This window comes from Perkinsus marinus (assembly GCF_000006405.1).
Source record: "Perkinsus marinus ATCC 50983 genomic scaffold scf_1104296976606, whole genome shotgun sequence".
Classification (NCBI taxonomy): Eukaryota; Perkinsozoa; order Perkinsida; family Perkinsidae; genus Perkinsus; species Perkinsus marinus.
This window is the reverse complement of record NW_003200415.1, coordinates 182,958-209,929: the sequence shown is the minus strand read 5'-3', so window position 1 is coordinate 209,929 and position 26,972 is coordinate 182,958. Positions and strand designations below refer to the sequence as shown.

At 47.3% G+C, this 26,972-nt stretch overlaps 9 protein-coding genes across 9 annotated transcripts; 2 read left to right on the top strand and 7 right to left on the bottom strand.

Moving 5' to 3' along the window:
- Positions 1-2,066: 2,066 nt before the first annotated feature.
- On the bottom strand, positions 2,067-2,307 carry Pmar_PMAR029172 (hypothetical protein; the record flags this gene model as incomplete). The annotated part of the gene is made up of 1 exon (XM_002764686.1): positions 2,067-2,307. A coding segment is annotated over one exon (241 nt), but the record flags the coding sequence as incomplete, so codon positions are not given.
- A 1,211-nt stretch (positions 2,308-3,518) lies between these two features.
- Pmar_PMAR029171 (hypothetical protein) lies at positions 3,519-3,884 on the top strand (the record flags this gene model as incomplete). The annotated part of the gene is made up of 1 exon (XM_002764685.1): positions 3,519-3,884. One exon carries the CDS (start codon positions 3,519-3,521, stop codon positions 3,882-3,884), a length of 366 nt encoding a protein of 121 aa, XP_002764731.1.
- A 2,307-nt stretch (positions 3,885-6,191) lies between these two features.
- Positions 6,192-7,589, bottom strand: Pmar_PMAR029170 (hypothetical protein; the record flags this gene model as incomplete). Its single annotated transcript, XM_002764684.1, has 1 exon — positions 6,192-7,589. The coding sequence occupies one exon, from the start codon at positions 7,587-7,589 to the stop codon at positions 6,783-6,785; it is 807 nt and encodes a 268-aa protein (XP_002764730.1). The 3' UTR covers positions 6,192-6,782.
- A 2,304-nt stretch (positions 7,590-9,893) lies between these two features.
- Positions 9,894-10,167, top strand: Pmar_PMAR029169 (hypothetical protein; the record flags this gene model as incomplete). Its single annotated transcript, XM_002764683.1, has 2 exons — positions 9,894-9,944; positions 10,018-10,167. The coding sequence occupies 2 exons, from the start codon at positions 9,894-9,896 to the stop codon at positions 10,165-10,167; spliced, it is 201 nt and encodes a 66-aa protein (XP_002764729.1).
- A 1,060-nt stretch (positions 10,168-11,227) lies between these two features.
- Positions 11,228-14,443, bottom strand: Pmar_PMAR029168 (Diacylglycerol O-acyltransferase, putative). Its single transcript, XM_002764682.1, has 18 exons — positions 14,400-14,443; positions 14,239-14,351; positions 14,069-14,194; positions 13,950-14,024; positions 13,733-13,893; positions 13,540-13,637; positions 13,420-13,492; positions 13,319-13,373; positions 13,198-13,271; positions 13,090-13,156; positions 12,969-13,039; positions 12,776-12,847; positions 12,641-12,729; positions 12,493-12,593; positions 12,360-12,446; positions 11,962-12,051; positions 11,802-11,912; positions 11,228-11,321 (listed from the first exon to the last, which is right to left on the bottom strand). The coding sequence occupies exons 1-18, from the start codon at positions 14,410-14,412 to the stop codon at positions 11,295-11,297; spliced, it is 1,503 nt and encodes a 500-aa protein (XP_002764728.1). The 5' UTR covers positions 14,413-14,443; the 3' UTR covers positions 11,228-11,294.
- Positions 14,444-14,881: 438 nt separating this feature from the next.
- On the bottom strand, positions 14,882-16,946 carry Pmar_PMAR029167 (Multidrug resistance protein, putative; the record flags this gene model as incomplete). Its single annotated transcript, XM_002764681.1, has 9 exons — positions 14,882-14,987; positions 15,041-15,138; positions 15,183-15,288; positions 15,498-15,641; positions 15,687-15,798; positions 15,849-16,018; positions 16,100-16,234; positions 16,278-16,377; positions 16,423-16,946. 9 exons carry the CDS (start codon positions 16,944-16,946, stop codon positions 14,916-14,918), a joined length of 1,461 nt encoding a protein of 486 aa, XP_002764727.1. The 3' UTR covers positions 14,882-14,915.
- A 77-nt stretch (positions 16,947-17,023) lies between these two features.
- Positions 17,024-17,721, bottom strand: Pmar_PMAR029166 (conserved hypothetical protein; the record flags this gene model as incomplete). Its single annotated transcript, XM_002764680.1, has 4 exons — positions 17,024-17,158; positions 17,210-17,345; positions 17,388-17,467; positions 17,518-17,721. The coding sequence occupies 4 exons, from the start codon at positions 17,719-17,721 to the stop codon at positions 17,024-17,026; spliced, it is 555 nt and encodes a 184-aa protein (XP_002764726.1).
- A 1,851-nt stretch (positions 17,722-19,572) lies between these two features.
- Positions 19,573-23,463, bottom strand: Pmar_PMAR029165 (WD-repeat protein, putative; the record flags this gene model as incomplete). The annotated part of the gene is made up of 12 exons (XM_002764679.1): positions 19,573-19,733; positions 19,976-20,107; positions 20,411-20,737; positions 20,783-20,865; positions 21,165-21,240; positions 21,289-21,457; positions 22,406-22,502; positions 22,559-22,601; positions 22,652-22,766; positions 22,824-22,909; positions 22,956-23,129; positions 23,347-23,463. The coding sequence occupies 12 exons, from the start codon at positions 23,461-23,463 to the stop codon at positions 19,605-19,607; spliced, it is 1,548 nt and encodes a 515-aa protein (XP_002764725.1). The 3' UTR covers positions 19,573-19,604.
- A 410-nt stretch (positions 23,464-23,873) lies between these two features.
- Pmar_PMAR029164 (transcription factor TFIIE, putative) lies at positions 23,874-26,011 on the bottom strand (the record flags this gene model as incomplete). The annotated part of the gene is made up of 6 exons (XM_002764678.1): positions 23,874-24,507; positions 24,664-24,853; positions 25,436-25,595; positions 25,632-25,724; positions 25,768-25,868; positions 25,918-26,011. 6 exons carry the CDS (start codon positions 26,009-26,011, stop codon positions 23,874-23,876), a joined length of 1,272 nt encoding a protein of 423 aa, XP_002764724.1.
- Between the last annotated feature and the right edge of the window lie 961 nt (positions 26,012-26,972).

Sequence of the window (26,972 nt, the reverse complement as noted above, 5' to 3'; positions counted from 1 at the left end):
GCAGGAAATGACGGAGTGAAATCCGATTCTCAAAGCGTGAAGCGTGAGATGAGTTGGTGACACGACATTACGACGATGCATAGCATTATACAATTCACCTACAATGAGACAACAACTGAGTTATTATTCACAGAAATTCTCAAGGAGCATCAGCACTATCAGTTCGTTGGTGGTATCGCATGCACTTTCTGCTTTGAACTCCCTCTACCGCGCTGATTCCCACTATAATACTCGCGTTCTCATGACTTGTCTACATTCATGATTATCAGCTCCCCCAACGGATGAACCGTTCCTTGCGAATTGCAACTCCCAATCCGGGAGAAAATCTATTTGAGGCGTGCATTGCCGCGACCAATCAACGGCTTGTACTCAACGAACCTTGTTGATGAGACTCTGCCATGAAGCCAACAGACTGTTGAGGGACGTTTTGACGATTTGAATACGAGACATTGTCTCGTATTCAGTTGTCTCGGAGACAAGTCCCGCAAAGAAGATTCTTTGAAGCCTCTATACAGCTTATAAAGCCTCTATAAGCACAAAGGGTTTGTATGGCTCGAGATGGTATGAGTTTGGCTTCCTCAGGCAAATTTCGAAAGTTATATGCAGGAGGTTTTTCCGTCGATCATGTCAATATAACCTCTCTCCAGATGGAGCAGATCACGAAGACCAAACTCTATGATGAAGCTGTGAAGTCGCGCTCAGAATATGGTGTAAGTCACACCACATTCTGAGCGTGTGACACCGTGTGACTCACATTTACGCAAGTGAGATTCACGTTCATGCATTTGTCGGAGTAAGTCCGCGTCTCAGAGGAGTGGAGGGCTTCCGGAAAGGATAAAGCAAATTGTTAAGCGTGGAATTCGAACTAGAAGAATGTTGCGTGTGAGATGCTCAAGTTCGTACTTGGAAATTTTCTTCGTGTTGAGTTTCGCCTACACAATCGATAACAATTGACCTAAAAGGCAGTCTACTGGTACCCATAGATAGATAGTTCTCGAGCGGGATATCAGGGTTCTCCGTAGTGATACTTATCACAAAGTAGACTCTCCGGCATTTCTCATGCTGTCATAGTCAGCGATGGGATGCAGATTTCCGTGATGCGAATCATATGAGGGAGGATCTTCACCAACTCAGTGACACTGAGTGTTACGCTTGGTGGGTAATTGGCAGATACGCAAAGCTACAGAGAGGAATTTGGAGTGAAGTGGCAGCCACACTGTGGCTGCCACAGCCCGTGGCCCACGGGTGTAACCTGTGGAAGTAGTGTAAGCGACCCAGCACCCATAGTGGACGGTACATTAGTGGCACAAAGTTGTGCAGCACGCAACTCAAGCTAGAGTCTCCATTACCATGGTACCACAGTGAGAATTGCAGTCGAGCTGAGGTGTCATTCTCTGAGGTTTTGGGTATGTTGTTATGTTGCAATACGTCAAGTATCATAACGCATGGTGTTTGGGCGTCTTCCTTGACCTGGTCAAGTTGAGCACTCGAGTGTTTGCAAGTCTTCATTGCGCGCTCGAGATACAATCCACATACTCGATTCGAGTGACTCGAATCACCAGCGATGGTGTGTACTAGAGGGTCGTAGTTAAGACGTAAGCAGCACCTCTGATTTATACTTCATACCTTCAAGTTCTAAATCAAGTTGAGGGGAGAATCTCCCCGTGAGATGCGTTCAACCGATGATGAGTCTGAAAGGAATCCATCGAAACAGCCCAGCTTCCTGAAGAATTGGATGCTGCGTTTATAGACTGAGAGGTTAAAGAGATCCTAGCATACGTTATCTTTCAGAAATCTGTGTTGCGAGTGAGGCTTCGCGGAGGTCACCAATTCGGCAAGTAGCGAAATCACATTCTTGACGAGAATTACTTGCATAGAGACATTGGTTCCTGGTTTCATGCAGCTGTGCAATAACTGTACAGTGTAGCTTCAGAAAATGTAGTTCTGTGACAGTACGCACGGATAGAGCCGATAGGGTCGTCTACTGGGCGGTCTGGATTGTTTCTTTTATGCACGTGCCGGAGATTGTAAATTGACTTCAGAAGCGTGCTGTATGTAGCGCCCACCAGGAGCATTCGTTTCTCATGGAGAACGCGAAAGATATCGCGTGGCGTGGACCTCGCAGAATTCAAGTCTTTCACCAACTGTTTGGTGGGAGAGTCGAGCATAGGCTTCCGTTTGCGCAAGTCGATAGGGGACGACCGTGCTTTATGTGGAGAGTGCCGAGCAGACATGATGACCTGGAAACCAGCCGTGCCATCCCCACAAACACACATTGCAATTCCACATCCAGCGAAATTCGGATTCCTATCGAAAGGACACTTGTAACCAGTGCACGTCGCCCTAGCACTACCTGCCGATTTGGGATAAGTCACCGCGTGCCTGATCATACGTGACCCATCTGGAAGCCCTGCAAACTCAGACAATCTCTTCTCTGCCTCGGCTCTGGTTGCGAATATCTCTTTTGTGGCCGAGATATAATCACGGGCCGTGATTCACGGCTACGCCCACGATATCCCGTAGTCGTTTTTTGCAATAACTGCTGATCACCCACATCTACAACTCTGAGCATCTCTTGGTCACTCGGCCCTCGATTCTGTATGTCAGGTCCCGAGCTTGGTGCAGAAGGCACATTATTACTTGTTCCAATAACGGCCTGTAACTTGCATATAAGATCGTTCACTTCTTCAGTATTTGCCATGGAAAACTAATGAGTATGCTAAGGAGTGGTAATGTCGGCACGTCTAGAATATCACGGACTGCACTATGTTAGAGATTAGGTTGCATAGCCGCAACTATACTGCAGCTGAAATAGATAGTAAAACTTTAACTTGAAGTTGTTTTGTCGTCGACACCTCGCGAGATGCAACCTGTGTTACAGAAATCGTCTGTGGAGCAACAAACAGTACTCGCAGGACACAGTGTCCTGCGAGTACTCTCAAGGAGTACTGCAGGTAGAGCTCCTCAGGAGCTCAGGGGTACAGGAGCTGCTCCTGTACTCCTTCCACGGCTTAGCTTTTATAGTGTCCTGGACACTATAAAAAAGCTGAGGAGTGTTACTTAAGGATCGTAAGCTAAGATCAAGCGGTGAAAGGAGTTAGCTGAAGTGAGGTAGATAGCGAGGTGAGGAGGTGAGGTAGCGGTATGACTACTTTCATACATGTTTTTCGAGGACAGCTTGGATCCAGAAAACATGAAGTAAGGACGAACGGAAGAGTTAACATAAAGGGAAAAACAACGCAGGACTTGCCCAACGAGATAAAAAGGCGTTAATGAAACACCACCGCAAAAGCCAACATGAAGAGAAAAACAACACAGGATAAAGCCAACGAGATAAAAGGCGTTGATTGAGTAACACCACAAAAGTAAACGCGTGGGGAAAACACAAGTACAAATCCAACCGTGCTGAACGTGCAAAGTGTTGAAAAACACACGAACACTTTATCAACAAGATAGTTAACAAAAACAATATTTTTGCAGACGCAAAACAACCGTAGTTGAAAAAGTACATTTCCCCCATGGATGTCCGTACTCGTTGGAATTCTACCTATGCCATGCTAAAGGATTACTATGCTAATAGAGAATCGTATGAGGAGTTTTTGAAGGATGCCCCCGAGCATGTGAAGCCAAACTCTCCTATTTATACGACGTGTAAACCTTGTAAACTGAAAGACACCGAGTATGGTTTAATGCTGGCTATCTGTAATACTCTAGAGCCTTTGAATGATGCCACCAAACTGCTTAGCGCTTCGAAATTCAGTACCCTCACACAGCTTCGTGAGGTTATCTCTATGTTGAAGCTCTTTTCACAACCGAGCGAGACTAAGAGCACTGCGTGGGTCAGACGAATGCAATGGGCAGACGAATGCAAGGAATGGGCCTGACGGTCAGGCATTTGCAGGGAAATCTTCTCTTCCAGCTGTAGAAGTATTTCGGATATATTACGGCGGATGATTTCATCCTTGCTGCTGCCTATCTGAATGTTGACACGCGTAGAAGCATGGAGAACAGGTGCTTCACGCACCTATTCAAAGGAGCTCTCAGTGGATAATGGAATTGGTCGGTCTTAGACCGACTAATTCGATGCATCGATTGTCGAATTGCATGCATCGATGCAATTCGATTATCGAATGCATGAAACGTCTGAAGATGTCCAGCAAATTCGTCTCGTTGCCTGTTGCAAAGCCCAATCGACAACCATGTAAGGTCGAGAAGAAGTCTACTAGTGCATTCTTCGATTTCATGAGCAATCAAATCTGCTCTGATCTTACCCCAGCTTCTGGGCCCAGAAATTATTGCACAATGACGTCGATGAAGAGCGCCTACGAAGCCTTCTTAGCGAGTATGAGCGTAGGGCAAAAACCTACCCTATTCATCAAGAACACGACAGTCGGCCTCTCCTCGACGGTATCGTCGGGTCTCGCTTCGGAATAAATTATTGTGGTTCCACAACAAAGATCTAGATGAGCTATTTACTCTGTCTACAATCTTGATGGGGGTCCCAGCACCATCGGTAAGTAGCAAAAGTTGTTTTTCCGTTGCCGGGGCCCTCTCCAGGCTAAGGCGAACTTCGCTGTTAGACGACTTCAAGTCGTCTAACAGCGAATAGGCTGCGTAGCGCAGCCTGCGTTCGTTGGTTATCGTGCGATCTTTTGTCTGATTATCAGACAAATCAAATTTCGATAAGGCTGACTAAGCCTGCGTCTTCTGTTAATTAATCACTGATCATGAATCATTGATGATGAATTGCGTTCAGTCTCTCAATTCTTGAGACTCAATAGTACAGTGAGCCTGGTAATCCGCCAGCCGGGTTTGGCGGGTTTTCCGGCCAACCCGGCGGGCCCGCTAAACCCGGAACATGGGTGAGAGAAGACTGCCGGGCCTGGCCGGGTGACTAGAAGATCGCCGGGTGCCCACCTCCATCGCCCGGTGGCACCTGCCGCAGGCGGCCTGCGGCAGGCCTCGTTCCAGCGCAACAGCCTACTGAAGCGTCCTCGAGGAACACCTGGCGTCAATAAGAAGAAAGGGAAACAGAACGAGGAAGAAGGTGAAAAAGGAGACTGGAATGACCATCCGATGGACGATGGGGAAGATGACCGCGGAAGTCTCTCCGAGGAGGTAGACAGTGAGGAGGAAGCTTGGACCTGAGTCTACGAGAGATCGGCACTCTGGAGGGCGGAGAATTCGTCCGTTTGGTTACCAAACTTTGGTACTATCGTACAGAAATAATGGAGCATTCCTCCAGTGGCTCCCCGGTCACTCTACCTCATCGAGAGGATATAGATATTGACCCAGCTACTGCAGCAGTTACCAGCAGGATACCAAGCAGCTTGGGTTCGCATGATGAGAATTGCTGTCATTGCCATGTTGAAGAGCCCAGTGGATACCTCTTGCTCAAGTGCACAAGACCAGATCGGCCACGTTTGCGTCCGAATTATGTGGACGGAAGCGGAACTCTTGGGCAAATAACAATTAGTGTGAATCGATGCACAGCTATGGCGAAGTTTTGTGAGATACTTACCCTCAAAAATGCGACAAACCCATGATATGAGGAACGCAACTAGAAGTATATGCTTCTGCCATCGAGAATGGTAGTCTCGGGTGAGGGAGGACTTCTGCTAGGATATGGATTTTTCGAGATGATGCTTGTGGTCAACACACTGTGGCGAGTGTTTGTGTTCCGTTGTCGTACACAGCCCCCGCAGTTGTGTAAGCGGATCTTGCCGAGAGGAAAGGAACTTCCTTCAAGGAAGTACATTGGCAGAGGTTATCCCGCCCTGTGGACAAAACTCATTGGCATGATGAAAGTAGACGATTTAAGAGGCAAAAACTGATCCCTCGGGAGCCAATGTGCATCGATACGAGTCTAACTTAGCCGTGTTGTCGGCGTTGGACTTGAACTCACACACGCACACGCACACAGTCGTCCGGATACCAACCGACGAGCTGGAGGGGCATGGAGGATCACAATGGTATACCCATTGCTTCCCACTGCGTATATGTCAATTATATCCGATGGACTCGTTGGACGGGATGGCCACATCTCCCTTCCCGATGTACGGGAGATGTGGCTGGTCACGAGAGCTGGTCCCGCCAATTCGGGATAGATTGAGAACCGTGTAACATTGATCCCACGACTGATGCTCGATCCGGTATACTCAGCCGAGGGCTGAACACAATCCTATATTATAGGAAAGAGAAGACTAATGTTGTTGTGAATCTCCGTGTAGGTGTGGAGATACGGTGCGTGCCCGCTTCGCCCGACTGGCGAGTTGCCAGTTGTCTAGTGTTGAACACTAGACATAGGGGAAAGATGGAAGTACGTACTGACAATAGGAAGCAATAAGAGAGCTCGAGTAGATCGAGCATAGACGAGAAATAACGAGGTTAGTTAATAGTGCACGTACAACATCATGAGGTCAAGAAGATGGGCACGCGTTCCACTGGCAATATTCAGGCTGATGCGCATGCGTGCATCATAGAAATAGGAGACAGCACCATAGAATCAGCATTGACTTGTAGACCGAATAGTTCGCAGACCAGAAGCGCTCGAGAACAAGGCTCAGCTTTGAAGGCTGTGGTCGAGTCGCGCTTGACTGGATGTAATGAAAGAGAATCAGGATTTGATGAAGTCGTAGTAGAGTTGATGTAACGAAAGGAGAATTTCTGATCGAATCAGCTTCATATAGAACTCACTTTTTGCGTTCCAACATGATCTGAACATTGATCAGAAGCACAAACTCCAGGCGAACTCATTGGAGGACCATGATATATCATAAAAACTAATGGCATTGGTCGCGGACACAATAACCAGTAGCTTGCTCGAATACACCAACATACCCGTAGACCAGGCCAAGACCAAAGCTCTTATCAGTCGCTACATACCCGCAGAACTCAAATAGATCCTCGTCCTTAAGGCTGTCACATGCATTCAGCACGTTGCCGAAGGCGAATTGCAGCATTTTCTCTGTTATCTCACCGAAACAGGCCTCAACGGTGTGAAAAGGCCAACGTGGGCAAAACCCGAAACGAGTGAAGTCCACGAGTCGCCCAGGAACGATAGGATTGAAAAAGGGGTTGAAGGCATCCTTGGTCGGACACTGTTTAGTGCCGATGCATGTAGCGGTAGCGAGTTGAAGAGCACGGGAGCGCACGAAGATGTAACCATTCAAGACCTGACTGATCGTGGACAATCCCTTCTGGAGGAAACCACAGAACTCGACTGTGGATAAGGAGTCGGCATTCCCTTTTCCCTTGCAAATATTTGTGATCTGCTGGATGAAATACGCGTTGATGGCCGTACTGTGGATGGTTTTGCAGTTAGAACAGAAGGGGACGGGGGGCAGAGTGGGGCGCGGCTTGGGGTGCGGGTCGAACGAGAGATCTCTGCCTACGGGAACCTCACCCAGCTCACGGTTATCGGCGATAACCGGTGGAGGAGCGTCAATCAGGACTTGGTCTATGAAGTTGTGGACATCCGGAGTACCAAGGAGGGCCATGAAGCTTGCAACTAGATCGTCAGCGAAAGGGTCAGCCTGAATGCTTAGGACACCGGCGATGGTTGCGAAGATATTCAGCAGGCGAGTCATAGATGGTAGGGGTGAGTATACTGAAGAACTCAAGACGACGACGAACCTCTGTGACGACGACGAGCCAATGGAAAGTTGGAGAGAAGCTCTCGATCGGGCCTCATGGGGGCTTCCTCGCACGAATAACAAACAAAGTCGGGATGCTTCGCGCGATTAGCGGCGTCACGCCAGTCCTGAAGGAAGAGCGGAGGTCATGGAGACTGGTCTCGTGTGCGGTCGCCGCTAAACTAGCGTACCGGAATGTACGGAGCTGCAGTTCCGATGACTGTCTGACGAGTCCGCTGTCATTTGTCAGAAATGCACAGGAGAGTTGCAGGACATGACGGAGTGAAATCCAATTCTCAAAACGTGAAGCGTGAGAAGAGTTGGGGACGCGACATTACGACGATGCATAGCATTATGCAATTCACCTACAATGACACGACAACTGAGTTGTTGTTAACGGGTAATTCTCCAGGAGCATCAGCACTATCAGTTCATTGGTGGTATCGCATGCACTTCCTGCTTTGAACTCCCTCCATCGCGCTGATTTCTAATATAATACTCGCGTTCTCGTGACTTGTCTACATTCATGATTATCAGCTCCCCCAGCGGATGAACCGTTCCTTGCGAATTGGAACTCCGAATCTGGGAGAAAAGTTATTTGAAGCGTGCATTGCCGCAACCTGTCGTCAACGATTCTTGCTGATGAGACTCTGCCATCGAGCCAACAGACTGTTAAGGAACGTTGGGACGATTAGACAAGTGAATACGAGACATTGTCTCGTATCCACTTGCCTCGGAGACAAGTCCCGCAAAGAAGATTCTTCGAAGCCTCTATACAGCTTATAAAGCCTCTATAAGCACAAAGGGCTTGTATGGCTCGAGATGATATGAGTTTGGCTTCCTCAGGCGAACTTCGAAACTTCTATGCAGGAGGCTTTCCTATCGATCATATCAAATATAACCTCTCCTCAGATGGAGCAGATCAAGATTTGTGTTTCACGAAGACCAAACTCTATGATGAAGCTGTGAAGTCGCGCTCAGAATGTGGTGTGGCTCTCACATAATGTGAGTCACATTTACGCAAGTGGAATCCCATCGAATACATGTTGCAGGAGGTAGCAACCGTGGTCGGTCGGCCCGTTGGTAACCAACGGTTGGTTTCTTTAACCGTAATGAGTCATTACTAATGACCCAATCTGCTTGGGCCACACACGATCCAACCAGATTAGGTGCTACCAATGCCTTCAATCGATCCTGTGACCCCCACGTAGCTGCGCGAAGGGCCCACCTGGGATGGAAGCCGGACATACCTGTCCGGTCCTCCAATGTTGGTGGGATCAGTATGAAGGCCTCGCCATACTCAAGGGAATAAAATAAAAAGAAAAAATATTCTGGCCCGTCGAGGGATACTCTCGACTTTCGCGGATAAGCTCAGTCTCACAGCCGTACCCAATCCACGTTGTAGACCCTTATAGTCCAACTCGAGGTTATTTCACCTTCGGTTTCGGCTTTGCAGCACTCGAAAACCGTTGACCGGGCGCGCGCATTTCAATCGTGTCACATGTCTTTATCGGCAGCCCCCTCCTTAGTAAGGAGGGGGCTCCCGGGACTGTTGTCCTCCCGCTGACCATGAGATTCGCGTTCATGCATTTGCCGGAGTAAGTTCGCATCTCGGAGGTTTGGTCCTCCAAGTCTGGCCTCCCAAGTTGGGAGGCCAGAGATGGGACAACTGCGAGGTCGATATTCGGCCCGAATATCGACCCGGGGCCGCGGCCCGCGGGTTTTAAGTACAGCATCTTTCCCAGCCCCAGCGTGACGCTGGCAGAGTCTATGGTTTTTCTGTGTTCAGATCGCTGGTAAGCAAAGGATCAAATGTTGGTTGTATGCTTGGTGATTGGGACAGTCTTTAGTTCTCTCATCACTGAGAGAACTGAAAAATCCTCTGCATGCCGATTTAACCCTTCGACGATCGCTCATCAGTGAGTGACAGAGTGGACGGTTCCGCAGTTGCTGTAGCAACGGACTTAGGTAGCCGATCTCGGGGCCGGAGTATGAGGGACGCTCTCGTGAAGAGGTTGGTTGGGGCAGATCGTACGGAAGGCAGTCGAACAGTTGGGGGGGGGTACCGTTATCGGTACTCGAGTTATCGCTCCATGAACTCCGTGCTCGAGAGAGAGAGTGAGAGTCGGATACTGATCGGCAACCTGAAAAACTTCCGTACCAGATCACCTCTTGCGGGAGCTCTGAACCGACGAAGATATCGGCTGTGAGCTCGCATGAGAAGTAGAAGATAAAATTGCGCAACGATCTTCTGATCAAATGGCGACAATAGAAAAGCTCAAGCGTATCAACACCGATCTGGCGGCTGAGGTGATCACACTTTGGTTCCGACGTTGCAATCATCGCGTCAGTGTCTGTTAAACGGCACACTGACTGGTTTCAGAACGCCTCTTTCCGTAGCCGTCTCGATACACTCCGATGTGAGGCTAAACACAAGAAGGATTGCCTACGGCGGAGTGCCCACTATGTGGCTGCATTGAAGGAGGAACGGCGGGAAAAGGAGGACAATATTGTCAAGCCGGGATCCCTATGATGTAACACTCGAACACAGTGAGGCAGTTGGCGCTAATAAACTCTAACTAACAAGGGGGGCAGTCGTGCATGGACCATGAGTCGCAATGCTCTAACTATGAACGACAACGAATGATCAATGATATCGAGCAGATCGCACCGTCCCGCACGTTGTTTTGGAGAGCACGAAGTGCTGGGAGGTGCAAATCACGAGCTAAGAGCGCACGTCCGAGATGTACGATAGTTCTTCAAGTGCTGCGAATGTTGCGGTGGATAGGCGGCCGATTGCAGTGCGATATGAGTCTTGTGTAGTTGTCGGTCCGCTTTGATCGTTGTATTTTTTTCTTTCTGAGCGGGTGAGGCAGGTCACTTGGTGAGTTGGATGATTGTGGATCTGCTGATGCCAGGAACATGGCTCCACTCTCCATCGGGACCTCGGTATCACGGATCATTCCATGGCCCAGGAACGGGATTGTAGAGTTCGACAAGTGGATGGGACTGCGATGAGCGAGGTGCTTTGCACACTCGCTCACGTGTCAGTCTCTGAATGCTGATAAAAAGGAATTGAAGGCGGCTGCTAGTCACGTACGTAGCGACAACGACAGGCTCGAGTGAGTTCCTCATCCCGGGGAGTTTTGAGATTGCACTACCTTCAGGAGAATCGTTCAGGAATTGCAAGAAGAGATCTGGGCAGTGAAGACTCTTTGGGACGGGGGGACGATCCGATCATCATGATCGGTGATTCGTTAGCAGCGATAAATAAAATGCTGAGTGCAAAGTTGCGTTCGCAGCATCGTGCTAGGCATTGGATCTTTGAGGGACCCTAGCGCGTGTCCGAACCGCCCTGGACCAGTCGAGACGTGAGCGAGATCACTGGGAGCAGCAGAGTTTAGACGCGAGTCGCCTGTAAACTCTAATGCTTGCTGCTTCGCTGTAGTCGCCTGACGCGACTACAAAATCTTCAGATGCAATACTTACGATAAGCACGTTATGCCCCAGGGAAGCAGTATACACCTCAAACATTCACGACTGGAACACCAAACATCAAACTTGAGCCGGCCATTTTTCAGAGTATAGCTTCAAAGCTTACGGTAACCGACGATGTATTGTCAACTTTGCGGAATAAATCGGGTAAACGCACTAGCCGCCTCACATGTATTTGAGTAGGAAGAACACCTGAAAGAAAACACTAGGAAATCAACTCACAACTGGTCCTTTTTGCCATTGTCACCCTCATCATCATTACAAGGCGAATCGATCATTCCGTATACATTATAATACAACATCATGAGGGAATAAGACTGCCACACTATGGTTACAACATATATACAATGTTTTAAGTTACATATATACAACCACGGGATGGGCCCTTTTTTGGAACACCACCCTGTAGTAACATCCTAGACTACTACAATAAATTATAATATCGATCGAATGGACACGCGATTCGCTGGAGCCCCGAACCTCATTAATACTTCTATAGGGTGCCCCAATTAAACTGTGCTACTGTTTATAACTTGTAGAATTCAAAGAATATCCCAGTGAGAGATTGTTCATTAGAAAGATCTTGGCGAGCGCTATTCAATGGTACAAGTAATGTAGCGGGGACACCCTGTATTATCAAGGGCAGTACTACACCAGTAGTATTCGTATTACCATCATAGCTGCAGGTTGTCCAGTGAAGCAAAAGGTAATCCAAAAAATGCAATTCCCTAAGTTGGGCCTTTCTTTGATGAACTTCTTCTCTGTTATGATCAGAAGTGGTACCTGAGCCGATACGCTCGATCGCACTACAGCCATCTCGACATGTAATAACCTGTGCTATGAACCCTTGAGTGACCACAGTGTAGAACGGCAAACCAAACGGCACCATACAAATGTACTCATGGACGATACCAGAGAGAACCTGACCGTCTACCAGTAGAGACACTATCTACTGTATAAAGAGTATCTACAATAGACACTCATGCCTAGTAGATAATCTACTGGGCTGAAGCGATGTGGGAGGATACTCACATGGTCAGTTACATGTGCTGGTGACAATATAAAAACTGGGCGAATATTTCGGAAAATTTCTGTTGGTTCCTGAGCACTTCTAACGGAATTCGTACGAATGAGAAGAATTTCTCAAAATGTCCTCAGAATTTTCATTTTTCCACCAACACATGTGGTTGACCATGTGCATATCGTCCCATACTAGGCTTTAGTACTTACGAAGCAGAGCATTCCTGCAGCCTCTGGGGAATAACCTAGTTGCCTTCTCATAGGGATGTACATGTGACGAAGGATGAAGTAATGAACCTGTAGGACGGCACCGCTATCCGTTCAAGTCCACCCTGGGACGTACAGGAAGATTCCATTTCTGCCAATATTCTCTAAAATTGACCGAATTCCACCAGTCCAAGTAAAACTCGCGATCTCCGAACCTGGTCAACTCCGCCAGGATATCTAACAAGACTAAGTAACTGAACTCCTGAGACTTAATTCCCCCTTACTCATCCAAGTGTGAAAAAGAGTGAAAAACATCAACAACCACAAATACAAGTTGGGCACAGCTAATTTCAATATCCTTTCCGATAAGATCCTGACAACAGGTGAATACCCACGGCCAGTCATACGGAGTAGATTACAGGGCACTTTGACGCCAACTTTGGGACTCCTTCAGCATGATTGGAGCGTTGAGGAGGACGGGCAACATATACCTACTCGTATGCAGTCATAAAACTCCTTCAGAAAAATGACGTGTCGTCCTAACGACCCTGATCCAGATGAATCTCTGCGATGTCGAGAACTGTCATTGGGACTATCCCTACTACTACTTACTGTTGAATGATGATGAGTTGCAATGCGAGACAGAACAGTAGCAGAGCGGTGTACTTCAGTAACCGCACCCACTGAGAATAACAAACTCTAGAGTACGGTAAGTGGAAGGAGTGGTACTCACATTGCGACGGGGATATTGGGGATACCACAGTTGATAACACAGAGTTGGATAGGCAATATACATGTACCTGTATTCCACTACTGCAATAGACGGTCATTCATATACTACATGTCCTTGAGTGAGAGGCACCGGGGGTACTTCTTCGCCATTTCTAGCGTCTCTTTCTCATCAATGAGAAGCATCTAATTATAGAAGCCTGTTGCTAGTGATACTGGACGGATGAATCTACCTCTAGTTTGTTCATCTTGACAGACCAGAACAGGTCGTGACAGACGTGCCAATAACTGACACGATCAGCGAGCTGAGATTTTCTTCCAGTGGTGGACTCACCTCCCAATTTTCATTGCGTAGGTGACCGAGCAGCACAGTAAGCCCATCGCGAGGAGACCGTGCGGTGTTGTACCTGATTGAAATTTCCAAGTAGAAGCCTTCATAGAAACAAGACTTTACTTTCAACGGTATACAGTGGACCCAGCAAGACTGTTAATAACACTAAAAACTGCAGGGCGTTCGCCAGGCGACGGTCTTGCTGCCGAGGTGCGATGTACCTAGGGCAGTTACAGTACCACACCAATCTCAACTTGTTGCGTTCAGTTTATAGAGGCTCCATGGTATGCCACCATCCATCGGAGCACCATACCACCTTTCAATGATGAAGCTGAGGGCAGGGCCGCACAGGATCAGAGCGAGGGTATAGACGAGGGGCAAGTTATGCCGGAGGTTGTCGATGGAAAGATACGCCCAAGGTCGCCAGAGCAAACCGTACTTGATAAGATTTTCCAACACCAACCGAAGATTCAATACCTAGCCACGGGAATGGGTCGAAGAGCCCTCAATAATGGCAGAACCGATGTGCCTACCACCAACAGCAAACACATGAGGTTGACGATACCACGATAATTGATGCCCCTGGCGCTCATACCGAGGAGGGGGACCTGAAAAGATACAGTTACAACAATTTAATGTCTCATAAACTCACACTGCATTTCCTATTAACGACTCGGCCAAGTGGATGGGAACGTCTCATTCGACCGAGGACCTTCTCCTTCTGAGCCTCCTTCTTGGCTTCCTCCCCAGAAGCAGTCGCATTGGACTTCTCCTCAGCCTATCAACCTCAATACACTATAATCGATGCAGTGACCCATCTACCTGTTCGGGGACCTTCTCAACACCACTTTGGTAGATGCTGCTGACTTGTTGCAATGTGCCGGCTCTTTCCACCTCGACGCCCTGCAAACCCTTTTCCTCACTCTTCTTAGTATCTGCCATAGAAGAGTTTTCGTCAACAGGTTGCAGATTCTCCCATTCACCTTTAACGGACATCCCTTTTAACGTGTCGGTAGCTTTAGATAACAAAAATGACATAAACGTTCAACTTAAACAAAATCTCACTTCACACAGCATCACTGATTTCTCCACTCCATTTCTTTTCAAAATAAAACTTCAATTTTGACAGTACACAATTTCAGAGACTTAGATCTGAACAGTGTATGCTTTCAGAAGCTCCAATTTCAAGAACACAATTAAGGAAGCAGATTTCGACATGACAGTCACGCCCATTTCGCACGAAGAAGCAACCGCTGCCCGATACGGTGATGAAATACGAAAAGGGCCTTTCAGTCGCAAACGATCGCCCTCAGCTGCTTGGCGATGCAACGAGAAAGCAAGTACATCACAACTGATATGAAGTCCGCGGACTAGTGACACAACATGAGTACTTTCGCGAACAACGGCGGTAACTATAGTATCGTCAGCAGAGGTTTTCCCGACCGACCGACAGAAGCAGAGTTCGATCAAGCACAATCAGTGAGGGGGTATCAATAGCTTCACTTGCGATGGAAGTAATGGGGCTCTTCCAAGCTTCGTGGAGTCGCTTGAAAGACGTCATTTTCGAGATCCTGACAGACACCGGTTGCAATCCCGTCACGCGCCACGAAATAAAACTCCGTACCTGACTTTCTATTCGATCTACGCGGGTTTCGGATTCCTTCGAGAGCTTCCCGTGGTACGTATGATGGAAGAAGTTGAGAGAGAAGACGCACAACAAACCTACAACGGGATCTCAATTATCTCACACCATGGAGATTTCTTACCGCAGCAATGGACAAGGCCAGTAACAACAAAGTTAAACCTGTAGCCCCAATGGTCAACAAGAAGACCTCCTATTGCTGCAGAACCCGACCAAGAGAACATACGCACCTATATAACAAGAAGGATCTGTCAAGCAACTCTAATGTACGTCAGATAGTGACTGAGGCACATCGTGGAACGCATCGCTCCGCTGTACTCGAGGCGAGACGATCCCAATAAGAAATCTATGGATTTGAGACACCTCCCCCACGTGTTGAGTCCCACGGTACTAACTCTCTCGACTGGCATAACAGTGAGCACGGATGATGAGCTCTTACCATGTCAACAGCGTTGACCTTTCCTCGATGCTTCTGAGGTGTATGGTCCATGAGCATCGCTCGGAATACTGGTCTTGAGCAATTCATAAAGGCCATCCTTATCACATACAAGACCAGTAAAATCTCTATCGGTCTTACTATGACCTGATGTGCACTCACACACCCAGCAGGCAAGAACCACCAACCTACCATAGCCCACAGTAATAATACTGCGATCAATCTAATAGAGACAACAACTTTAACCGTGCCGAACCTCGTAGCCAGCTCGTTCGTTACAGTGTAGGTCATAAACGCTACCGTCCTGAAGGAATATAGATTCCTCATAGTCATCAAGGAGCCCCCCCCCCTTACAGAGTGGTCACGACGTTGAGGAAGGCTAGAGTCCTCGGGTCAACGCCATAGTCATTCTTAAACCATAGTTGGAAATATTGCACTGACATTCCCGAGCCCAAAGCGGTGATAACATCTTGTCCAAGTATAGCACATACAATGCCGATCGAATTCGTATAGGAGTAAATCAGCTGAGGAAGAAACGCGTCAGTAGAAGTCTTACATTCACCAACAGTTGGCACCTTAGTCGTGTGTGTGAAGGGTATGGTCACCTCGACCAGCTCATTAGGAGCGTCCTCACATACTGCTTTCGTGGCCACGACCCCGCTTGCCTTAGTGTCGTCCTTTTGGAAGAACATGTCAGCCACCATACCAAAAATTGCACAAGACGAGCCGAAAAGGAGCACCTGTGGTGAAGCATACCAAAACAACCACCTAAAACAACCCTACCTTTTTCAAGCACGGCAGCGTCCATGTGTTGCCAGCTAGGGAGAGTATTATAGCATTGAGTATAGGACCACTAGCTGTGGCCACCTGAGCCAGAGTCCACCTATAATAACAAGTTCCAATAACAAGCCACGCCTTGAAAGCCTACCTCAACGATTCAAGCGGCGCCCGATTCCCTGTTGACATCCCGTCCGCAATGAGCGTACTCAGGGTCGTCTCAGAGAAGGCGGTAAAAGTGCCCCAAAGGATATAAGACGGATAAGCTATCCATAATTGATCCGTGAGGAAAAGGGCAAAGTTCATGCCGATGTTGAAGATGCCCAGGAAGCCCAAGGCACGCATGAGATCTGGTTTGGAGATGTTGTCAGCAACGACCCCTGCTATAGGAGCGCACGCCAAGCACGTGAGGCCTTGCACTGACGAGAATACTCCAACCATAGTGTTGGAGCCGCCCGTAATGGTATATAAATACCCTAGCATCGGTATACCCGTCCAAATAGACTGACTGAATTTGATCAGGAACGTGACCAAGAAGCCGAGCTTGACGTTAAAGGAAGCACAGAGGAAACTCCGCCACAAGAAAACGATGGGCTTGACGTCATCAGGCGCCTGGGTAGTGGTAGTGGTAGGCTGTAACAAACTCTGATGAAGGTCTTGACGTCGATCAGGCATAGCAATAGAAGATAGCAAAGTTACTCTATCGAAAAAATGCGTATCAGAATGGTCCTCAAACCCAACAAGTGTTGGAGTTATAAACTATCATTGAAAGTAAATTTATCACATAATTCAAAACACAGACTGCCCTCGTCTTCTGCCAGACTCTCACAGCCGATGAGTCCTTGGGCTACAGCGGCATCAACCTTAGCACACAGTGGGGCCGCGTCCTGAATTCCAAACAAGCATCTAAAACGACCCCGAAGGGCAACGCTCCCGACCAGCCCATTCAACTCCCGTTCTCGCCAGGACCAGTGGCGGATGACCTCGTGAGTGCCGAATTGATGGAAAATTCGAGTCTCCACTAAACGGATGATAACACCGTCAACTCGTAGGAGGAAGGACGCTAACACGTACCTATACAGATATGTAAGAAACCCTTGAGAAATAAAAACTTACCAAAAATTTGGCATCACTCGCAGTCGTATTACATATTTACTACTACCGTTATCAGCCAGCTCATCCTCCCATAAGCAAACCTACGAAAATTCAAGTACCACACTTCTTTCATTTCACGATAGTATACTACCTGAGAGAACCACCGTATTGGTAGACTCCTATCAGTGAGTTGACACCGTGGCAGACACTCAGCCGAGCCCCTGATCTCATCACCGAGCCAAGGCCCTGTGAACGTGCCCCCATAAGCAGTAGAGTAAGTCCAGTCAGCCTTGGGAAGTTGCGGGTTGTGATTGTTAGTCGCAGGGCTGACGACGTGCACGTCCGGATTACTCATGTCAGGGTGCCAAGTCCTCGCAGCGGCTACTCGAACTTGATGGGGACTACACATAGAGTCGGTGACCAAGCTCTCGAGGGACCATCACTAGTACCATCTTTCCCCGAGTTCCTGCCATATATTCACCCCTACACGACTCAAGAGCCCGTCGTTTGCCCCAATGGTGTCCTCCTGCCACTCCGCCACTCCCATTAGAGCATCAGTAATGTTGAAGGAAATCCGCACATTCGCAGCGGGCCGGTCAATAGTCAAATGAGCACCTACCACATATTCACATTTCAAGAGTTTATCTTGTTTAGTTATATTGATAGGGATATATACATATGTTAATAATACAGTTTTTTTATAAACTACTATCTCTCTCTCTGGAGTTCCACGCGTGATATGAAAAAACCACTAGTGAGGAATATATTTCACGACTACTGCATACCGCAGATTTCGAGTTTTTCACCGAGTATTACGCCACTTCACGTAAAACGGGTAAAACTCCATTGATACGAATTATATTATAATCTAATCGCAGAGGGCCGTAAAATATTCAAATGAGCACCTGCGAAGTATCTATAACTAAGGGTTCATCTTATTTTATAGGAGTTTCACCCGTTTTACGTGAAGTGGCGTAAAACTCGGTGAAACGCGCCATATTCACACTGTGCAGTAGTCGTGAAATATGTTTTTCACTAGTGTTTTCCATATCACTAGGGTGAAACTTCATTATATAAATACAGATATATATACATATGTTTATAATGTTGTTATTTTATATATCATAATTAAGCTTTTTCGATAGACTAAGCTATACTGATAAATTCATATTATAGTCAAATCGCAGCCAACCGTTCGATAGTCAAATGAGCACCTATCAACTGAGGGTATCACAAGACCGATAAGACACTTGGCCTCACCAGAGAAGACCATATCTGGAATCCACCGTCTATGGGAGGGCAACTTCTTCTCGATCTCATCCCGTTCAACAGCATCTGCAATAGCTGCCGATGGCTCTGAGGTCTCGAAGGACCAGCCCTCGGTGAAGAACTGAGGCATCACTACTGCTGAGGGGGGGTTACCATCACCCAACCGATACTACAACACTGCTCTAGGGATCAAAATACACTATATTAGCACATTGCATTGTATCAACATCACCACGAGCATGCAACAAATCACCAGCTGTGCCCCAAGTCTTTAGTTTAGCTATCAGCGTGTACTCTCCTCATCTGCCGAGGCTCCGACATAAGCCGACTCAGAATGTACCTGCCCAAGCGCTAGGACAACGGCGAGGATCAGCAAGGGGTGGTACAACATACAGGCTCCGACCTGAGTAGCGATCATCCTGTTGCGGCCACCTTAGCAGCCTCTTGTAAATAATCTAAGTGTTCTGGGCATCGAGTGAAACCATCTCCATTGGAGTATCCATCAACACGCTAGATGGAATGAACGACTAGTTATCTACCTGACAGCAAGGGAGCTCACTTTCGTGCTACCGAATAATAGGCCGCCCCATGAGCTCTCTGCATAGACTGTAATATCATCCCCGGATACCAAGATAAGATCAGTTGCTCTAGCCGACACTAGCGGTGTGATTGACACCCACCCAGGTTCGAATCCCAGGTCCTCCACTTACTCTCACAGTTCTTAAAATTGTCACTTTCAAGGGCCCATCGGGCTGGATTCTCCTTAGCCTCACGGCCCAGTGACGACGGACAGAGAGGGCATGCTGATGGAAGCACGACGAATCCAACCCTCAACAGTTCTGCTAGCGACAATGGAGACACTGTGTTCAATGGGAACACCCGGGGTGATTTCTCGCGCGCCACGAAATACTTCCACGAAACACCAGTAGCCAAAGGCAGTAGAAACGTTAACGTTTGGGTAGACGATCGCTAAGCTTTCTTCTTCTTAATGGACTTTTTCGCTGCTTTACGTTTGGGGCGAGACGATCCTCCGACTGTACATTTCACCGTCCTCTTCTCTTTCGGAGGCGCCTCGGGTTCCTTAGTAGCTTCCGCGGCCTAACGGGATAAGAAATCTCAACCTCGTGAAAATTCAAGTAATGAAATATCATATATGAAATGCTTATAATCATAAAAATAGCAAAAGTATGAGATTTGGCGATGAGATATCAAAATATAAGTGGAAATTAAAACGAAATCGCTCATTACAACTCTTCCAAACCGTATATATGAATACAACTATTCACAACGCACACAGTGTTACAACCCTAAACATTGTAGTATTATTATAATATACTTACAGGCTCCATCACGGCCGGTGGTATCACTACTGACGACTCAACAGCAAGGGTGGCGCTCGAGGAGGAGGAACTACCGCCTTGCTTGCTGCCTTGCTGATAGAGGGTGAACGCAACGTTTTGCCACTTATCTCTCTAAGAAATTGAACGGTGATTCAGAGAATATATATGATCTCAGTTCATGGACTACAATATCATAGCAAGTGCATGAACTCATGCTGTATAGGCAGCATATTGTGAGTTAATCAAACCCCAGTGTGGGGAAATATGAAAATGGTCAACCACATATGTTGTTGACAATACTGAAAATTCTCATCGAGTCCTGTACACTTCTAGGCGGACTCGTATGTGAACCTCTATAATCAGTGGAGAAACTCTCAAGCTCAGCTGGGGAGAGCAAACATATATTCTAGCACTGCTCTAACACGAAGGTCCTACCACTCGATTGGCTTCGCTGACTGCCTCATCGCACGCAGGTGAGGCAAAGACGTCCTCAAGAAGACCATACGTAAGGCACGAGACAGGAGACCGTTCCCTCTCCCTTTCCAAATCGATTTCAAACACATCTCTTATCGATGCGGTTTTCCTAGGCTCCGTTTTCCGCGAGGGCACAGGAAGGGCCTCGAGATCATCCACTGGGGTGAGTACCCTCTGAAGTGCTTGAAATCGAGGAGCCACAGAGCCGCTAGGATGCCTCATAAAATCCACACGAGACAACATAGTTAACCCACAAGGGGATTGGAGACTCAACTGTGCTGTAGAGACCTGACCAACAACCTCATCTTATAACAGACCCCCTAGGGCATTTACCTGCTTGATCGTCTGCCCACTGAATACATCCCAGATGCGCAAGCCATCTGCTGCTACGCTCACCACTCGACTACCGTCAACACCTACCAGCGGCGGATGATGGACTGTGGGGAAATAGCATCCACATGGTCAACTATGGTCGTATTGGTGACACTGAGAAAATTTTGAGAAAAATTTTGGAGAATTCTCACATTCGTATAAAAATTTCCGAGCCCAGCTGAACACTGGAGTTTTACCCGTGATATGAGAAGCACTAGTGAAAAACATATTTCACGACTACTACAGGCCGCGAATATCGCGTTTTTCACCGAGTTTTACGCCACTCCACGTAAAACGGGTTGTGAAACTCCATTGAATGGGGCGAATATCAAACGACACTTACTGCATCCTAGGCCGAGCAGAGCAGACCCATGGGAGCCCGTGAGGACGTTGATCTCCTTGCTCTGTATATCGATCACCTGCAGTCAACACCTGTAGTCTCTCAGCAGCTCCTCCCATGAACTCACGTGCACTCTACCATCATCACCACCAACATAGAGTGGCCCTCGAGGGCTCAGGGCAATGTGGTGAACAGGAGTGGGCAGATTGAAGGTTGCCACTTGCCGACCACTCCCTCCAGGCGTGAACTCCCATATTTTCACACTGCCGTCTGCAGAGCCCGAACTGATAAGGATCCTGACAACGACCTCGATGGTCCCAGCTCCAAAGCTTTCTCTATTACACTACACAGAAGACCCTATCTTTATCACCACTGTATCGATATTCTACGTGAAATAGTTGAATCTATATATTGGAGTTTCACCCGTGATATGAAAATCACTAGTGAAAAACATATCACACATTTCACTTCACGAAAAACCACATGCGAGAAATGAATAACGTGCGGAATATGTGATGTGTCTTACGTTATATGGGATCATTCGCCAAGGATTTTCAATTCATTTCATATCGCGAATTTCGCGTTTTTCACATAGAGTATAACGCTACTTCGCGTAGAATGAACGAGACTCCATCTTTTTCTCCTTGCGCAGCACCCCTTCGACCAGGCGAGCAATAGCCAGTACAGTGGTTCAGCTGCAGGCTCAGTCACTGCTGCCTGAGCCTGGTATGAACTGGTACACAGTGTGTTACACGGCAGAGAGCTCGATAAGTAGGAAGACCCTTTAGCGACCCCCAGCTGCCAGCAGTAGAATACTTTACATATTGAAACTCCACTATACCCTAGTATTTAGCTATTAGTTCATCAGTCCTGTGCTCAGGGTAGATTCATCTGCATTTTTACAAGAAGTATAAATACAATACTGTACTCACATTCTCGCGGTATACATATATGTTTGTATGAATCCAAATGGTGAAATAAAAATATATCAATACTCGAGTTTCACCCGTTCCACATGAAGTGGCGTAATACTCGGTGAAAACACCGATATGCGCGGTATGCAGTAGTCGTGAAATATATTCTTCACTAGTGTTTTTCATATCACTGGTATCACTCGTGAATACATATTTCATTACATTTCAGCATTAGTGTATTAGTATGCAAGAGATAACAGCATTTCAATGTGAATGGAAATACATTAGTACACGTGAAATTTATATTCCCATACGAAGACCCCAGCCTACCTAGATGGCTCGGATACTCCCGCCTCCTGCAGGATATCTAGTGCATGTACTGGCAGAGTATGCCCACGAAAAACACGTGCTGGTGATGGAGCACCGCCTGAGATGAGAAACAACGATGATGCTCCCAATCATATACGTCGATCGATGCCCTACCTCCGCCTCCTCCCGAGGTTATCAGACTCGACAAAGTGAACACCTATAAAATCAAACTGACACTCCAAAGTAGTGTGCACTCCCCGACCCCACCTTCACTGTAGTGTCCAGACTGGCCGTTACCAAGAACGAGGCATCAGCAGTGAGCCTCATTTGAGTAACTCCCGAATAGTGAGCTTTCCATGTACGCATAAGTCGGCCCGTACTCCTGCAAAAGGATAATATCACAACTTCAGTAAGAGGTCACTAAAGTGATGCTTCCTACAACTGCCACACGTAAATCGTGCCGGAGACTCCACCAGCAATCAACAACTGTGCTGGCCCATCACTGAAGAGTAAACTGCAGAGCTTCTAAAAACGGAAAAGGATGAAATGTTCATCGGTAGTACGCGACCACCTCTGGTGTAGAGCACTTGTAGCATGGATTCGAGGACACTCCTCTGAGGTTATCCTCATCGTCATCATCCAAGCCAGCGTCGGTCATCTTCCAATAGTGCAGCAGCCCCTTGTTACTCTGTGCCGCACATACATAGCCGTCAGCAGTGAGGACCACAGTGGTCGATGTAGAATCCTGAATGCACGAAAGCATGGTAAACGATTCTGTGCGAAACATGTTCACTTTACTCAGCTGTGCTCGTGAGTTTTTTCCGCTAATCATAGGAGTTTATACACGAGTTGAGTTGCAACTCCACAGAAACCAGCGAGAATCCCACAAAATTTTCCTCAGAATTTTCAACACATGTGCAGTTTTCACCATGCCGATGGACTGTGCCTTCGAAAATAACTACCTTCAGCTGCCTCGTGATGGCTCCAGTGTGGACATCAATAACGAAGACGCCACTACCACTGCCAGTCGTGGGCACGAGGGCCACGTCCAACATGCCAAGAACACTGTGCGAAGGCATGCTACAAGATTACAACAACAACAGCCCTGAAAACGAGGCTGGACTGCATCGTGTAGAAGAACACATACACCAATCTGACTAGAAATATAAAGGAATCCACATAAAATTTTCCCAGAATTTTCATATGGTCACCAAAATATGCCGCTGACCATGTGCATATTTTAACACACTAACAGAGATATACCAGTCCCATTGAGCGGCTCGACAATAATTCTATATACCAATTTTCGCACAATTCATAGTCTATACCGCTATATCGAATTAGCGCATTTACTAATCACTATATTCCTCCTCGTTAGTTTCTACACAGCGACCAACAACTACATCAAGGTGCCCTTTCCTACTACCATTTCCATGTCACGACACTTCAAGCCCAGTACAACACAATAGTAATGAAGTCAGTGCGATCATCAACTGATTGTTCCTCCCCCAGCTGATAGAAGCTTCTGTACTTCATCGTCATACCGCTCATACTCCTCATCCGTCATCTTGTCCTGCAAGTCGTCCCTCTGCCGCACTACAGAGAGCTTATACTTCACTCCAGCCACAGTCACCATAACGTCAGGCTTGTCACCAGAAGAGGGTTCCTCAGCCTTCAACTCGGCCTTCACAGACCGCTGAGCCATGACCTCTTGAGCCCCTGGTAGACGCGTCACATCGAAGTGCTTCAGCTTCTCCGCCTCTCGAGCTAGCTCTTGTCGCTTTACACGTTCAAACGCCTCCTTATCGAAGGAATCCTCTGCAGGCCGCTTCTTCACTTGATCCTTATTGTGGTTCACCACTTCTATCTTAGTCGTAGTAGACTCTGTGTTGAGCCAACTCGGCGCTACCACTGCAGTCTTACCAAAAGCAGAAGATTGATTCGGCGAAGGGCCGATAGCCTGGGGCTTCCACTCTCCAGCATTGCCGAAGATCTCCTGAACGCCACTGCTAACACTAGGACCAGTATGATTCTCCATCGCCGCCTCCTCTTTGGCCCGCTCAGCCCGTATCTTCTCCAGCATAGTCTTCTTGACGACCATAGGCCGAGGAATGTACATACCCCTGAGATGCGATTTATTGCTGCTATCAGTACAGCCCTCTACTGCGTGTGTTGGGAAATTCTCATTAGTTTCTGTACAATTCCAGCCGAGTTCGTTTGTAAACATCCGAACTCAGCTGAGGCAAGGGAACACATATTCCCACACTGTCCTCTACTACCTGCATAACTCCAACCTCCGTTCAAGGCCCGACAGCTGTTGCGTGGCACGTAGTATCCTGCTCTCTACTTCTGCCTTCTTATCCTTATTATTAGTAGCGGTGAGCTCTCTATCACATATGTCGCAATGAAAGAGACCATCAGCGCCTACCAGCGAGATGGCCCGCAAGGTGTCAAACACCCGATTGCATTCTGAAGGCGACAACTATATAACCATAAGTACTATCTATAATGCCGAGAGGATATGCCTGTCAATATCAGGCATGCTGTTACTATCTAATACTCTAATACTATTCATTACAATACAATTGTGTTTCGCCCGTTTTACGTGGAGTGGTGTAATACTTTGCGAAAAACTTTGCGATATTTGCGGTATGCGGTAGTCGTGGAAAGTTTTTTCACTAGTGTTTTCCGAATTATGGGTGAAACCCCAATATATAATATACGAGAATCATAATATAGATAGCGTATAAATGACCATACATTTAAACAGTGTGGGAGAATATATACGTAGTCGGCTACATGTGTTGATGGAAACCTGAAAATTTTGAGGAAAATTCGGGAAATTTTTTGTTAGTTTCGGAATACTCGTAGCTGAATAAGTGTGTAGACTTGTATAATTAGTGAGAAAACTCCTGAGCTCAGCTGAGGGAAGCGAACAGATATTCTGATACTGCATTTAAAGCCCTGCAACTAGATATTAATAAATGATAATTTCCTAGTAAATTATATATCATTTAATCATATCTACCCATGGTTGCCTTTCATTATTACTATCACAGTTGAATTCCTCAGCCATTTGCCACCGAGCCAGCTGCTCCTGCAGTTGTCGTCGTACTTGTTGGAGTCGATATATCGAAGCGCAGATGACGTTCGGGGAGAGTCGGTACCAATTCATAGAGCTGCCAGGCTTGGCATGCCGAGAGGATTCACCCTAAGGGGCAGAGCTGAGGGCTTAGGCCTACACTACCCTAACCTGGGGGTTCTCCATCTCCACGATGTGGTCACGGCAGAGCGAGGCGTCAAGAGCTCCTCGGACTTGCTTAACAGCCAGGTTCAATCCCTGGGACATGTTATTTCACATAAGCGTTGGTATCACGGATCACCTCTGCTATCTGCTGGTCGGGATAAGCCACATTATGGTTGTGAAGTAGGAACATCACTACCATGTTCTCGACATCACCGTAGAACATGCCGCACAAACATTCTGAAAAGTGCCCATGGTGTGGTATGGAAACTCAGGAAAATGGCCTCACCAACAGCATCCTTGAAAAGAGCTGGGTTGAAGGGTGAGAACCCAGGAGGTGCCCTTGAGGACCCTGGTACCGAAACGTAGTACTTATCCGACATGTTCCGACCAACAAAAACAACAACAACAACTGAGGAGCTCACTAAAGTGGGATAATTCAATATATCGATTTCGAAACTCAGAATCGATTCTTACACGTATAGTACGATTTGAATTCCAGATTTGATAAACATCGAAACCTCTTTCGGGCAACAAGACCTCGGGCATATTTCAAACCTCTTTTTGAAGATGCATTTTTGATATCCTTACGTATAGAACCGCCAAATTTTGCCTAGAGTGCTTTCAAAATCCTCCGTGAAGACTCTCGAGAAGTGTTCTTTGAACCATCAACTCCTTCGAAATCAGGATCGAAGTACTCCATCGCTTCGTGAAATTGATACTATGAATTGCAATCGCGGACCGAGGGCGTTTCAATCAGCCGCTCCGTGTAGGTCCCGGGTTCGAATCCTGGGTACGTCAAACTTCATGAAGCCTTCTTGAATTCGTGATGGGATTTCATTTGCGCACGCGTGCAAAGGTCGGCACCACGGGCTCGATCGAGGCTGACGTGTGTGACAGAAGATGAAGCCTTCTTCTCTAGAACAAGGCTCCAATGTGATATGTGTAGCATGGTCCTTGACCTCCCATTCTCGGCCAGGAGGATCCCTTTGGTGGTGTTGCTTCTCCATGATTCCTGTCGCCGGTGAGAACTGAGGTGAACGAAGGTGAGAAGCGTTAAAATAAGGGGAGGACTAGCTGGGGCAGGAGCATCTATTGCGCTGCCTAGGATAAGTTCTCAGGAATGACACGCTGTAGGAAGCTCCTAGGTTACTCTGATATGCCTATTGCTTCATACTGTCTCCACTCCCTCCGTTTCACTTCAAGTTGTCAGTTTCACCTGATTACCACTACCACAAAACTTTGTATTTTCTCAAGGAGTGGTATGGCCATTACTGCTCGCCGGCTTGGGCGTTATGCTCCCGCAGCACATACGAGACATCTTCTATCGTTTCCCTTCACATC

Coding starts and splice junctions, on each gene's coding strand:
- Pmar_PMAR029168 (XM_002764682.1), bottom strand. Junction 13,157..13,197: donor TGCCTCTCACTCAAGGACAT/GTAGTATATGAA, acceptor AGTGGAATACAG/GTACATGTATATTGCCTATC. Junction 12,730..12,775: donor AGTTGGCGTCAAAGTGCCCT/GTAATCTACTCC, acceptor ACCTGTTGTCAG/GATCTTATCGGAAAGGATAT.